Source organism: Hemiscyllium ocellatum, chromosome 9, assembly GCF_020745735.1.
Source record: "Hemiscyllium ocellatum isolate sHemOce1 chromosome 9, sHemOce1.pat.X.cur, whole genome shotgun sequence".
In the NCBI taxonomy this organism is placed as follows: domain Eukaryota; kingdom Metazoa; phylum Chordata; class Chondrichthyes; order Orectolobiformes; family Hemiscylliidae; genus Hemiscyllium; species Hemiscyllium ocellatum.
Genome location: NC_083409.1, coordinates 111,399,445 through 111,415,075, shown reverse-complemented (window position 1 = coordinate 111,415,075; position 15,631 = coordinate 111,399,445). Strand labels below are relative to the sequence as shown.

At 44.0% G+C, this 15,631-nt stretch overlaps 1 protein-coding gene across 1 annotated transcript in view; it reads left to right on the top strand.

The window, feature by feature from the left end:
- Window positions 1–15,422, top strand: part of LOC132818565 (atrial natriuretic peptide receptor 2-like) — a 72,737-nt gene extending 57,315 nt beyond the window's left edge. Inside the window, exons 20-22 of the mRNA XM_060829622.1 lie at window positions 9,599–9,751; window positions 11,856–11,954; window positions 15,382–15,422. Coding sequence (XP_060685605.1) covers window positions 9,599–9,751; window positions 11,856–11,954; window positions 15,382–15,422 — 293 coding nt within the window. The remainder of the gene's footprint in view (window positions 1–9,598; window positions 9,752–11,855; window positions 11,955–15,381) is intronic.
- Window positions 15,423–15,631: the final 209 nt, after the last annotated feature.

The following is a 15,631-nucleotide window of genomic DNA, read 5'->3' as shown; positions in this document are numbered from 1 at the left end:
AGGGGCCCTATTCTCTTCCTAGTTACCCTTTTGTCCTTAATATATTTGTAAAAACCCTTTGGATTCTCCTGAATTCTATTTGCCAAAGCTATCTCATGTCCCCGTTTTGCCCTCCTTATTTCCCTCTTAAGTATACTCATCCTTCCTTTATACTCTTCTAAGGATTCACTCGATCTATCCTGTCTATACCTGACATGTGTTTCCTTCTTTTTCTTAAACAAACCCTCAATTTCTTTAGTCATCCAGCATTCCCTATACCTACCAGCCTTCCCTTTCACCCTGACAGGAATATACTGTCTCTGGATTCTTGTTATCTCATTTCTGAAGGCTTCCCATTTTCCAGCCATCCCTTTGCCTGCGAACATCTGATTCTCATCAGCTTTCGAAAGTTCTTGTCTGAGACTGTCAAAATTGGCTTTTTTCCAATTTAGAACTTCAACTTTTAGATCTGTTCTATCCTTTTCCATCACTATTTTAAAACAAATAGAATTATGGTCGCTGGCCCCAAAGTGCTCTCCCACTGACACCTCAGTCACCTGCCCTGCCTTATTTCCCAAGAGTAGGTCAAGTTTTGCACCTTCTCTAGTAGGTACATCCACATACTGAATCAGAAAATTGTCTTGTACACACTTAACAAATTCCTCTCCATCTGAAGCTTTAGCAATATCGCAGTTCCAGTCAATGTTTGGAAAGTTAAGATCCCCTACCATTACCACACTATTATTCTTACAGACAGCTGAGATCTCCTTACAAGTTTGTTTCTCAATTTCCCTATGACTATTAGGGAGTCCATAATACAATCCTAATAAGATGATCATCCCTTTCTTATTTCTCAGTTCCACCCAAATAACTTCCCTGGATGTAATTCTGGGAATATCCTGCCTCAGTACAGCTGTCATGCTATCCCTTATTAAAAATGCCACTCCCCCATCTCTCTTGCCTCCCTTTCTATCCTTCCTGTAGCATTTGTAACCTGGAACATTAAGCTGTCAGTCCCGCCCATCCCTGAGCCATGTTTCTGTAATTGCGATGATATCCCAGTACCATGTTCCTAACCATGCCCGAAGTTCATGTGATTGAGATAACGCTTAAAAATTCTTTTCAAACAACTGTCAAAGCAATTGCATATTCGCCAAGCTTTTATATTCTAATTCAGTCATGTGATCTGGATCTTGATGGTTGGGCCCACATTTAATGCCCGTCCTTCCTGCCTTTGAGAAGATGGGGGTGAGCTGCCTTCTTGAACTGCTGCAGTGCATCTTGTAGATGGTACACACTGATACTTGTGAGCATCGGAATTGGAGGGAGAGTATGTGTTTGGTTATGATTCCAGTTAAACAGGACACTTTGACCTGGAAGCTGTCAGGTTTCTAGAGTGGTGTTGACGTTGTCTTCATCTTTGAATGCTTGGAGTATTCCATCATACTCCTGTAGCTGAGATGACTGAACTCCAACAATCACGATCATCTTCCCTTGTGCTAGGAATGACTCCAACCAGTGGGGAGTTTGTCCCTTCATTCCCATTGAATTTAGTTTTGCTAGGGCTCCTTGATGTCTCTCTTGGTCAAACACTTTCTTAATGTCAAGGGCTGTCCCTCTCCCCTCCCCTCTGGAATTCAGCTCTTTTGCCCATGGTTGAAACAAAGCTGTAATGAGGTCAGGAGCTGAGTGGCCCTTGGGGAATGCAAACTGGGCGTCACTGAGCAGGTTATTGCTGAGTAGGTGCTGCTTGATAGCACTGTTGGTGACACCGTCCATCACTTTACTGATGATCAAGAGTTGGCTGATGAAGCAGTTATTGGCCTGATCAGATTTGCTCTGATCTTTATATACAGGACACACCTGGATAACTTTCCCCATTGTTGGGTAGATACCTGTGTTGTAAGTGTACTGGAATAGCTTAGCTAGAGGAACAGCAAGTTCTGGAACAATCTTGTTACAACATAGGTATCTACCCGACAATGTGGAAAGTTATCCAGGTGTGTCCTGTATATACTATTGCCAGAATGTTGTTAGGACCCATACCTTTTGCAGTATCTAGTGTCTCCAACTGTTTCTTGGTATAATGTGGAATGGATTGATTTAGCTGGAGACTGATATTTATGATGCTGAGGATGGCTGGATCATCCACTTGACACTTCTGACTGAAGATTTCCGCTTCAGCCTTACATTTTGCACTGCTGTGCTGGGCTGTTCCATCACTGAAGATGCGGATACTTGTGGAGCCTCCTCCTCCAGTGAGTTGTTTAATCATCTACTACCATTCATGACTGGATGTGGCAGGACTGCAGAGCTCAGATCTGATCCACTGATTGTGGGATCCCTTAGCTCTGTCTATCACTTGTAGTTTCTGCTGTTTTGCAGGAACGTAGTCCTGTTTGGTAGCTTGGTTCTTATTGTTAGGGTCAAAACGCAACTTAACCTCACTTGGTATGAGTCCTATACTAATCTACAACATTCGGGTTTCTCTTCCATGAATGCTACCCATTTTGTTTTTATCCAGCCCACCCAGTTCCTTCTGAATCTGCAGAGGACAAAAGCAGTGAAGGAATTAATAGTTACTGGAATAATGGATTTCCTATTGGGACACTGGCCAAGTCCATTATTTAGGGTGTCATAGTGGCTCAGTGGTTAGCACTACTGCCTCATAAGCACCAGGGACCTGGGTTCGATTCCATTCTGTGTGGAGTTTGTACAATCTCCCTGTGTCTGTGCGAGTTCTCTCCAGTTTCCTCTCACAGTTCAAAGTTGGCAGGTTAGCTGGTTTAGTCATTGGAAATGCAGGGTTACTGGGATAGGATGTGGTGTGTGTCTGGGTGGGATGCTCTTCAGAGGGGCAGTGAATAGTTGGTGGGCCAAATGGCCTGCTTCGACTCTGTCGAGACTCTATGATTTTAGATATTCGCCAATTTGAGCTTTTTGATTGTCAGGCCATCACTGTGAGTTCTCCCAGCTCCCAATTTGTCTTCTGGTGTGGTCTGCATGCCTGGTGTATCCTTTCCCATCTCCCCTCACCCCCCCACACTACCAGCCCAAACCCCCACCACCCCACCCACAACAAACACAACCCGGAAGGTTAACACTGGAAAGCAGAACATTGAAGTCACGTCCCTGTCTTTGTAATGGGGACCACTAAATATTGATTTAATGTGTCTTTCTGTTCAGCTTGTGTGTAGCTTGTGAAGTGAGAACTTGCCCTAGGATTTGTTCACTAACAAATCAAACAGTGCAAAGGACATTCCAATCAAACACATGCAACAAATCCAATAATCCTGCATTCCTGTGAGAGAGAGTGTGTGGAGGAGTGCTGTCATCTTTTAGTTCGATCTCTGAGTCAAGTAGAAGTAAAAGCTGTGCCCCCCCCATTACATTTATACAACCTCTTTCAGATAATAGGGGCATTTCTAGAGAATTAAAAAGCAGGGAATTGGTGCTACCCGTGTAAATTAAAGGCCGTTGAAATAAATAAAAAGCTGACATTGATAAATCCAATTGTGATTTCACAGCAAACTTTTTCTACTGTGAGAGTAAGGGAAACGTGGAACAGAGACAGAAATTGTTGGAAAAATGCAGCGGGTCTGGCAGCATGTGTGGAGAGAAAGTAGAATTAATATTTCATTAACTCCATTTCTCTCCACCGATGCTGCAAGGCTTGCTGAGTTTTCCCAACAATTTCTAATTTTGTTTCTGACTTCTAGAGTCCGTAGTTCTTTGGTTTTCTTGTTTAGGGGAAATGTGAGCTGAAAATGTGTTACTGGAAAAGCGCAGCAGGTCAGGCAGCATCTAAGGAACAGGAGAATCGACATTTCGGGCATAAGCCCTTCTTCAGGAATTCTTCATTCTTCAGCCCTCCATTCCTGATGAAGGGCTCATGCCCGAAACGTCCATTCTCCTGTTCCTTGGATGCTGCCTGACCTGCTGCGCTTTTCCAGCAACACATTTTCAGCTCTGATCTCCAGCATCTGCAGTCCTCACTTTCTCCTCGAAGATTTTAACCTACTGCGAATCCTCTTGCAAGGATGCCTTCCTTGAAGAAACTCTCTTCCTCCCTCTACAAGGATTTCAGTGAGTCCCTCTCTCACTGCACCCCCCAGGTCATCTCCTCATTCCTGAAGAAGGGCTTATGCCCGAAACACAGCTCTGATCTCCAGCATCTGCAGTCCTCACTTACTCCTAGGGGAAATGTGGGACTCACTCTCCCATGGGATAGTTGTGATGAAGAATGTCAATGCATTTAAAGATTAGCTGGATAAAGGCAAAAGGGAGAAAGAGAAGGGTAAGTACATGAATGGGAAAGGTTTGGCGGGATATGGGCCAGGACTAGTTTAGTTTGGGATTATGGTCAGCATGGACTGGTTGGACCGAAGGGTCTGTTTCCATGCTGTATTACTCTATGGCTGTATATATCAAGAGGGTCCCTTGAAGGAAGCCCGTGATGTGTGTAAACGACAGTATAGACCAATTGGATTGAGTGATCTGTTTCTGTGCTGTAGACTCAATGTAATTGGAGATTTTTGGGAACACTGTGTGCCTTATGTATGTCTAGATGACTTAAGGACAATACACAGTGAGCAAATTCTTCTAACAGTGACTAGATTATGCGGGGCTAAGACTCAATTTACTGTTATTTTTGGCCTATGACTGTGTGGCTTTGAGCCAGGAGGAATGTTTTTAAATAAGTCTTCATTCCCTGCAGATGGATTTGCATCATAAATCCCTGCTGGAAAGCATAAAGTCAGCTCTTAAATAAAATAGTTAACCTATTTGACACCACTTATCATTTATTTGGCTGACTATATTATATAGGACCAGTTTCATGCATATTACATTTCAGTTCACAAAGCACACAGGGACAGATGTAAGAATTCTAGATATTCCAAGCGAACAATATCGCAAGTGTTTATTCCAGTCCAGAACAAAAATGATTCCTGTCAAACTGCTATGGCTATTCCTGCTGCTGTGTTAATGATAACATTTGATGATTCTGTATGGGACTCTGTGTTCCCTGTCAGATGTGAAGGGAACAATCAAAGTGCCAGGACAACATTAGAAGTTCTTTGTAGCAAATTGACAAACGCCCTTACTGTATCCAAACCGAGAGAATAAATGTCACCGTGAAGACAAATTAATGCAGCGATTATCTTTTAATGGAAATGAGAGTTGGCCTTTGGTTCTCTTCAGCAGGAAAAGTTTAAGGACTGTTTTGTGGAGGTTTTAAATGCAGTGAGTGGTTTCCCAGTTTCTTCTCTCTGGTTCTGCTTCAGTTATAAAAAAAACTAGCCGAAGTGTAAAACACAGTTTCTGCTGCTTTGTTTGTTTGAGCTTCAGATATCATATCAATCACCCTGAGGGGGTCACTTCAGAAACTCAGCACTATCCAGGATAAAGCAGCCCGATTGATTGGCACCTCCTCCATATCCTTCAATATTCACTCCTTTCACCACTGACACTCAATAGCAGCATCTACAAGATGCACTGCAGCAACACACCCACACTCATTCATTACCATCTTCCAAAGCCAGCACACGCAATGGAACACCACCCCTTAGCAAGTTCCCCTCCAAACCACTCACTATCCTGACTTGGAAATATAGCCTTCACTTGTCCCTGGATCTGAAAACACTGAAGAATGTAATTGTGGGTCGACCCACAACATATGGCAGTGGTTCAAGAACGAACATAGAACATAGAACATAGAACAGTACAGCACAGAACAGGCCCTTCAGCCCACGATGTTGTGCCGACCACTGATCCTCATGTGTGCACCCTTAAATGTCTGTGACCATATGCATGTCCAGTAGACTCTTAAATGTCCCCAATGACCTTGCTTCCACAACTGCTGCTGGCAACACATTCCATGCTCTCACAACTCTCTGTGCAAAGAACCCGCCTCTGACATCCCCTCTATACTTTCCTCCAACCAGCTTAAAACTATGACCCCTCGTGTTAGTTATTTCTGCCCTGGGAAATAGTCTCTGGCTATCGACTCTATCTATGCCTCTCATTATCTTGTATACCTCAATTAGGTCCCCTCTCCTCCTCCTTTTCTCCAATGAAAAACATCCGAGCTCAGTCAACCTCTCTTCATAAGATAAGCCCTCCAGTCCAGGCAGCATCCTGGTAAACCTCCTCTGAACTCTCTCCAAAGCATCCACATCTTTCCTATAATAGGGTGACCAGAACTGGACGCTGTATTCCAAGTGCGGTCTAACCAAAGTTTTATAGAGCTGCAACAAGATCTCATGACTCTTAAACTTAATCCCCCCGTTAATTAAAGCCAAAACACCATATGCTTTCTTAACAACCCTGTCCACTTGGGTGGCCATTTTAAGGGATCTATGTATCTGCACACCAAGATCCCTCTGTTCCTCCATACTGCCAAAAATCCTATCCTTAATCATGTACTCAGCTTTCAAATTCGACCTTCCAAAATGCATCACCTCACATTTATCCAGGTTGAACTCCATCTGCCACCTCTCAGTGCATCTCTGCATTCTGTCAATGTCTCACTGCAGCCTACAACAGCCCTCTATACTGTCAACAACACCTCCAACCTTTGTGTCGTCTGCAAACTTGCTGACCCATCCTTCAATCCCCTCATCCAAGTCATTAATAAAAATTACAAACAGTAGAGGCCCAAGGACAGAGCCCTGTGGAACACCACTCACCACTGACTTCCAGGCAGAATATTTTCCTTCTACTACCACTCGCTGTCTTCTGTTGGCCAGCCAATTCTGTATCCAGACAGCTAAGTTCCCCTGTATCCCATTCCTCCTGACCTTCTGAATGAGCCTACCATGGGGAACCTTATCAAATGCCTTGCTGAAGTCCATATACACCACATCCACAGCTCGACCCTCATCAACTTTTCTCGTCACATCCTCAAAGAACTCGATAAGGTTTGTGAGGCATGACCTGCCCCTCACAAAGCCGTATTGACTGCATTTAATCAAGCCATGCTCTTCCAGATGGTCATAAATCCTATCCCTCAGAATCCTTTCTAATACCTTGCAGACAACAGACGTGAGACTGACTGGTCTGTAATTGCTGGGTATTTCCCTATTTCCTTTCTTGAAGAGAGGAATTACATTTGCCTCTCTCCAGTCCTCAGGTACGACTCCAGTGGAGAGCGAGGATGCAAAGATCTTCGCGAGTGGTGAAGTAATTCCATTTCTTGTTTCTCAAAGTAGCTGAGGACAAATCTGGTCCAGGCCTGGCGACTTGTCAAGCTTAATATTTGACACAATTGGCACATCAGCTTCCTCTATCTCTATCCATTCCAGCATGCACACCTGCTATTCAAAGGTTTCATTCACTACAAAGTTTGTTTCTTTCATAAAGACAGAAGCAAAAAACTCATTTAGGGCTTTGCCTACCTCCTCAGACTCCACACACAAGTTCCCTATGCTATCCCTGATCGGCCCTATTCTTTCTTTGACCATTCTCTTATTCCTCACATAAGTGTAAAATGCCTTTGTGTTCTCCCTAATCCATTCTGCCAAGCTTTTCTTGTGCCCCCTCCTGGCTCTCCTCAGACCAGTTTTGAGCTCCTTCCTCGCCTGCCTGTAATCCTGTAGACCTGAGCTTGACCCTAAATTCCTCCACCTTATGTAAGCTACCTTCTTCCTTTTGACAAGAAGCTCCACCGCTCTCGTCATCCAAGGTTCCTTTATCTTACCACTTCTTGCCTGTCTCAGAGGGACATATTTATTCATCACTCATAACAACTGTTTCTTAAACAGTCTCCACATGTCTATAGTGCCTTTACCGTGGAACAATTGCTCCCAGTCCATGCTTCCTAACTCATGTCTAATCGCATCATAGTTTCCTCTTCCCCAATTAAATATCTTCCCATTTTGCCTAATCCTCTCCTTTTCCATAGCTATGTAGAATGTGAGGCAGTTGTGGTCACTATCACCAAAATGCTCTCCCACCACAAGATCTGATACCTGCCCCGGCTCGTTTCCGAGCACCAAGTCTAGAATGGCCTCTCCCCTTGTCGGCCTGTCAATGTATTGAGTTAGGAAACCCTCCTGAACACACCTTACAAAAACAGCTCCATTCAAATCTGCTGCTCGAAGGAGGTTCCAATCAATATTGGGAAAGTTAAAGTCACCCATTAGAACAACCTAGAGGTTGATCACCCCCACCTTCTCAAGTGGCAAATTGGGACGGGCAGGAAAGCTGGCCCAGGCAATGTCACTCACATCCTGTGAATGATTAAGAAGTTAGTGGATGTAAAAAATTTTGAATTTTCAGAAAACCTTTGATTAAACCCGATGCTGAACAAAGAGACCTTGGAGTGCAGGTTCATAGCTTCTTGAAAGTGGAGTCGCAGGGAGATAGGATAGTGAAGAAGGCATTTGGTATGCTTTCCTTTATTAGAGTATTGAGTCCAGGAGTTGGGAGGTCATGTTGCAGCTGTACAAGACATTGGTTAGGCCACTGTTGGAATATAGCGTGCATTTCTGGTCTCCTTCCTGTTGGAAAGATGCTGTGAAATTTGAAAGGGTTCAGAAAAGGCTTACAAGGATGTTGCCAGGGTTGGACGATCTGAGATATAGAGGGTGTTTGAATAGGCTGTGGCTTGTTTTCCCTGGAGGGGTGACCTTATAGAGGTTTATAAAATCATGAGGGGCATGGAAAGTCTTTTCCCTGGAACGGGGGAGTCCAGAACTATTGGGCATAGGTTTAGGGTGAGAGGGGAAAGATATCAAAGACATGTAAGGGGCAACTTTTTCACGCAGAGGTTGGTATGTGTATGGATTGAGCTGCCAGAGGAAGTGGTGGAGGCCGGTACAATTGCAACTTTTAAGAGATAGCTGGATGGGTATATGAAAAGGAAATGTTGGAGGGATATTGGCTATGTGCTGGCAGGTGGGAGTAGATTGGATTGGGATATCTGGTCGGCATGGACGAGTTGGACTGAAGGGTCAGTTTATGTGCTGTCCATCTCTATGACTCTATGTAAAGGGGAGGTGATGGACTAGTGGTATTATCAGTAGACTGTTAATCCAGGAACCCAGGTAATGTTCTGGGGACTGGGTTCAAATCTTGCCACAGCAGGTGGTAGAATTTGAATTCAATAAAAATTTGGAATTAAGCGTCTAATAAATTGATTGTTGGAAAAGCCCATCTGGCTCACTAAGGCCCCCAGGGAAGGAAACTGCCATGCTTACCTGGTCTGGTGTACACATGACTCTAGACCCACGGCAACATGATTGACTCTTAACTGCCCTCTGGGCAATTGGGGATGAGCAATAAATAATGGTCTGGGCCAGGGATGCCCACATCTTGTACATCAGTTCAAGAAAGTTTGTTAATGTACTCTTTAGGTTGGTCTTTGACTTAATATCTTCCTGTATAGTTTGGGTTCTAATTTTGTCAGGTAATCTTTTCTACAAAGTGTCTTGAGATGTTTCAATGTAAAAATGGGGCTTTCCGTAAACATGTATGTTGTGTCACCTTCTAAGATGGGTTAGTGTCCACTCAGCTGCAGGTTGGATTATGCAGAACACCCCTATGAATAATGCAGAAAGAAAGGCTGTCCACTCTGACAGTGCCCACTCTGCTGATGCTTTACTCTTTCTACCCCCAGATATGGTGGTATCAGGTGTGCCAAAAGAGAATGGCATCAAGCACGCGTCCGAGATCGCAAGCATGGCATTGGATTTAGTCGCAGTCTGCTCTTCATTCATCATCCCGCACAAACCAGACGTTAAGTTGAAAATCCGGGCAGGCATTCACTCAGGTAGCTCATTTCTGTTTCTTAGACACCAAGTAATTGATAAATTATTGGAAATCTCACCAGCTGGAAGCTATCCAGTGGCTCTGTCAATCATTATTCAGCATTGTAAGGTGGCTCCCTCACCGGCTGTTGCCTTTGTGATATTTGTTTGATGGATACAGTCTCAGTCTGTTCTGTATCAGTACTTGAGACACAAAGCCAGTTTGTGGACATGAACTGCTTGTGTTCAGACATGGTTTAATGAATATGTGGGTGAGCTCAAAGGGATGCAATTGTAATCTCTGGGTTCCTCCAATTCTGGAGTCTTGTCCATCACATTCTTCCTCTGCTCTGCCAATATCTAAGGCTTGATATTTCCACCTTAGACAACTTTTCTGCTGAAAACCTACCTCTTGGCAAATCCACCAACTCCCACAGCTACCTGGATTACACCTCTTCTCACCCTACCTCCTGCAAAAATGCCATCCCATATTCCCAATTCTTCCACCTCCGCCGCATCTGCTCCCAGGAGGACCAGTTCCACCACAGAACACACCAGATGATTTCCTTCTTTAGAGACCGTAATTTCCCTTCTCACGGGGTTAAAGATGCCCTCCACATCCCACCCCCTCCACCCTCAGACCCCACCCCTCCAACCGTAACAAGGACAGAACCCCCCCGGTGCTCACCTTCCACCCTACCAACCTTCACATAAACCACATCATCCGACGACATTTCCGCCACCTCCAAACAGACCCCACCACCAGGGATATATTTCCCTCCCCACCCCTTTCCGCCTCCTGCAAAGACCATTCCCTCCGTGACTACCTGGTCAGATCCATGCCTCCCAACAACTCACTGTCCCCTCCTAGCACCCACACCTCCTCCCTCACCTCCATCCAAGGCCACAAAGGAGCCTTGCACATCCATCAAAGTTTCACCTGCACACCCACCGATATCATTTATTGTACCCGATGCGGTCTCCTCTACACTGGGGAGACTGATCGCCTCCTAGCGCTTTCGGGAACATCTCTGGGACACCCTCACCAATCAACCCCACCATCCTGTGGCCCAACATTTCAATTCCCCCTTCCACTCTGCCAAGGACATGCAGGTCCTAGGCCTCGTCCACTGCAGTTCCCTCACCACCTGACGCCTGGAGGAAGAACACCTCATCTTCCACCTCGGAACACTTCAACCCCAGGGTATCAATGTGGACTTCGCCAGTTTCCACATTTCCCATTTCCTCACCTCACCCCAGCTCTGACCTTCCAGCTCAGCACCATCCTCATGACCTGTCCTACCTGCCTATCTTCGTTTCCACCAATCCACTCCACCGTCCTTTCTGACCCATCACCTCCATCCCCACCCCCATTCACCTGTTGTACTCTATGCTACTTTCACCCCACCATCACCCCCCTGTCATTGATCTCTCCACTCTGCAGGCTCCCTGCCTCTATTCCTAATGAAGGGCTTTTGCCCGAAACTTCGATTTTCCTGCTCCTCAGATGCTGCCTAACCTGCCGTGCTTTTCCAGGACCACTCTAATCTCGAATCTTTTAGATCCTCCCCATCCTAATAATTCTGCCCTGGATCAGCTTCTGACGGAACACACTCCTGTGAAATATGTTAGAATCATAGAATCATGGAATCTCTACAGTATGGAAACAGGTCCTTTGGCCCAACAAGTCCACACTGACCTTCTAAAAAGTAACACACCCAGACCCATTCTCTTACCCTATTATCCTCTATTTACACCTGACTAATGCATCTAACCTACATATCCCTGAACACTATGGGCAATTTAGCATGGCCAATTCACCTAACCTGCACATCTTTGGACTGTGGGAAGAAACCGGAGCACCCGGAGGAAACCCGCGCAGATGTTGGGTCAGTTTGCAACGTTAAAAACACAACTTGCTCATGTTCACTGATATTTCCCAGCAGTGTACCCAGTGAGTTTTCAAAAGTGAGAACTTGTGATAGTTTTGTTCCTTTCCCTATCTCATTTGGTTGAAAGAAGTCTTAAGCATCTAGCCTGAATATTTCTGGCCCTCTTGTGTGCCTCTTGCATCACCTTCCTTAACCGTGGAACACACAACTGAATTTCCTTGTGTCTGTTTGAAAGGTCCAGTGGTGGCTGGTGTGGTTGGAACCAAAATGCCTCGTTACTGTTTATTCGGAGATACCGTTAACACTGCATCAAGGATGGAGTCAACAAGTGAGGGTAGGTTATACAGCACAACATTGGTACCTTAATGATGATGAAAGACTCTGTGACTGTGATAAACTATTCTTTCCCATTCCACTCAACCTGTCTACTGTCTTTCATGTATCCTCCTCTGTCACTTCTGTTGCCCAGTGAGCAGGGACTCACCTCTTAAACCTATTTCCCCGACTCCCTGGTCATAATCTGAGGCTGTCCCAAATCGCTCACATATTTCACCCTGAGTTGAGCTTGCAAATGCACATTTACACAAGAAGGGACAAGTGTAGGCCACTCGGCCCTTCTAGCCTGCTCCACCATTCAATAAGATCTTGACTGATCTCAACTCTCCATTCCCGCACAGACCAGATAATCATTCATTCCCTTGAGTCATCAATACACTATCTACCCTTGCCTTAAAAAGGGAAACATAGACCATCGGAGCATGGGTAGGCCATTCAGCCCTTCAAGCATTCTCTCCCATTCAATATGATCATGACTGACCATCTAACTCTACTTTTTCCCCCATAACCTTTGATTACGTTAACCTTAAGAATTATATTTAACTCATCTGTTCTGAAAGTGAACCCAAAACATTTGTTCTGCTTTCTCTCCATAGATACTATCAGACCTGCTGAGTTTTTCTAGCAATTTCTGATTTTGTTTCTGATTTCCAATTCTTGTTTTATTTATATCTAACTCCTTCCTGAAACCCTTCAATGTTAAACAAATATTTATAGTTCCTCCATCTACTGCTTTTTGATGAAAGGACTCACAATCTTCTGTGGAAAAAAGAGTCCTTATCTCTCTCTTAAAAGAGCGGCCCCTTATTTTTAAGCTGTGACCCTTAGTTTGAGATGATCCCACAAGAGTCAACATCCTTTCGACATCCACCAGGTCAAATACCCTCAGGATCTGAACAAAAAACAAAAATAGCTGGGGAAACTCAGCAGGTCTGGCAGCATCAGTGGAGAGAGAAACAGAGTTGATGTTTTGAGTCTGTTATTTGAGTCTGTTCTGAAGAAAAGTCATACCAGCTTCAAAACATAAACCACGTTTCTCTCTCCACAGATGCTGCCAGATCTGCTGAGTTTCTCCAGCGATCTCAGTGTTTGTTTTGGATTTCCAGCATCTGCATTCTTTCACTTTTGTTTCCTTAGGAACTTATGTGTTTCAATTAAGTCACTTCAGCTTTGCTTGAACTCTAGAGGCTACAGGCCTAACCTGCCTAGCCTTTCCTCATCAGGTAATCCATTCACTTCATTTCATTCATTTGCCTTGTAACCAAGTGGACATATGTCTTTCTCTCCCATGTCCACTTTTCCAGAAACTAGAAATCATTCAAAATTCCACCATCTTGACTCAAAATATACTCATATTCACTGACATTTATTGGCACCAAGACTTATAACACCTCAATTTTAAAATTCCCACCCTTGTTTTCTGCCAAGATGTCACCTCCTCATTATCTCCACCCTCTTTTGTCATGTAGAATAAGTTGTTGTTCCTTTTGAGATTTGGTATTCTTGTGATTCTGCCCTGATGTGTACAAATAGGGAATCTTTGACAGCATGCCACTCTTCCTCAGTAATTGTTGTTGTCATTGATTGGTTCTTTACAACAGCGAAACCTTACAACCTTCTGCGACTTCTACATTCTTCCAATTCTGGGTCTTGCGGATCCTGGTCTGAATTCTTCCTTTCACAATCATGCCTTCAACTTCCTGACCATAAGCTCTGGAACTCCACCACCACCCTCACCCCAATTCCCCACGCCACCTCACCCTACCCCCCCCCCATCCCCCCACTGCATTTCCCAGAAGCTCTCTACTACCTCCTTTAGAAACAGAAAATAAGAGCAGGAGTAGGCCATTCAGCCCTTTGAGTCTGCTCCGCCCTTCAATGTAATCAGGACTGATTATCCAATTCAGTCTTCGGGTAAAAAATGAGGTCTGCAGATGCTGGAGATCACAGTTGAAAATGTGTTGCTGGTTAAAGCACAGCAGGTCAGGCAGCATCCAAGGAATAGGAAATTCGTGATGAAGGGCTTATGCCCGAAACGTCGAATTTCCTATTCCTTGGATGCTGCCTGACCGGCTGTGCTTTAACCAGCAACACATTTTCAACTATCCAATTCAGTCTCCTGTTTTTGCTTTCTCCTCATGTCATTTGATTCTTTTAGCTCAAACAACTATACTTAAGTCTTTTTATTTCCTTTAGGAGAATCCTCAAAGTCACATTTATCCAAGATCTAGTCTAGTATTTGCTTATAGGCTCAATGTCAAGGTTACTTCTTAATAATGACACCTAAGATTCTTAACTATGTTATAGATGCTCCTTAAATGTAACTTATTTGGGTTACCTAGAGTTTGAGGAGGATTCATGTTTGTGCTTTTGCTGATGGTGCAAAAATAGCTGGGAAGGCAAGTAATGAGGATGACACAAAGAGTCTATGGAGAATATAAGCTAGTCAGGTAAATGCCCGAATAACTTGGCAAATGGAATGAAATGTTTGATAATGTAAGCTTATGCACTTTGGCAGGAAGAGGAGAGGTGCTGAATATTGTTTAAATGGAGAAAGATTGCAAAAAGCTGCAACACAGATGGATTTGTGTGTTCTAGTGAATGAATCAGAAAAAAAAACAAGTGTTCAAGATCAGCAGATCACAGGGAAGGCAAATAGAATGTTGGCCTTTATTTAAAAATAAATTGCATTTAGAAATAAGGAGGTCCTCGAAGGCACTGGTCAGAGGATACTGTGAAAAGTTTTGCGCTCCTTATCTAAGGAAAAATATATTTCATTGGAAAGTAGTCTAGGGAAGGAAATTGCCATCTTTACTGAAACAACTAAAACTAATGGTACATCAGGCTAGGTCTTACTCAAAGAGAAAGTGAGGACTGCAGATACTGGAGATCAGAGTCGAGAGTGTGGTGCTGGGAAAGCACAGCAGGTCAGGCAGCCTCCAAGGAGCAGGAGAATCGACAGTTTAGGCATAAACCCTTCATCAGGAAAGAGGCTAGGCTTATGCTCAACACGTCAATTCCCCTGCTCCTTGGATGTTGCCTGACCTGTTGTGCTTTTCCAGCACCACACTCAGGTCTTATTCGAGTATTATCATCAATTGGAGTCAAAACCAGAGATAGATGACAATATTGTAATATTGTACTTCCTTCGATAAGGGATTGAAAGTACAGTAACAACTGGATATTTAAGCAATCGATGAGGAAGTAGATACACAGAAGCTTTGTGAAAAATGGGATATGTACAACTCGTTCAGGACTTTGCCAATTACTACATTAAAATGCTAAATGTAAATGAAGATTTCAATTCTCCCACACCCTTTGCCAATATTTATCTGTGAATTATTGGCACCACATAAAATTAATTAGTGATTTATGTTAATTTGCATTTTGTGAAATATTTTTTGTGTTTAACTTGTATGTTAAAGCACAAAACGGCAGAGACTTCAAAAACATGGCAATACCGTGAGCGTCAACAGAGCACAGGAGCTGGGAACTGAGCTAAGTGTGAGAGTTTAGGCAAGTTCAGGAGGGAGGCATTGGTGTGTCTTGTTCCGGCCAATTTTACAAGAGGCTGCCTTGTGGTCGAGGTGTTGCTGGTTAGATCTGAAAGTGGGCCTATGTGATTACTGGGCTTTGTTGATAAGGGGCAAGCAGTAACAAGGTAAGAGTAAGCCA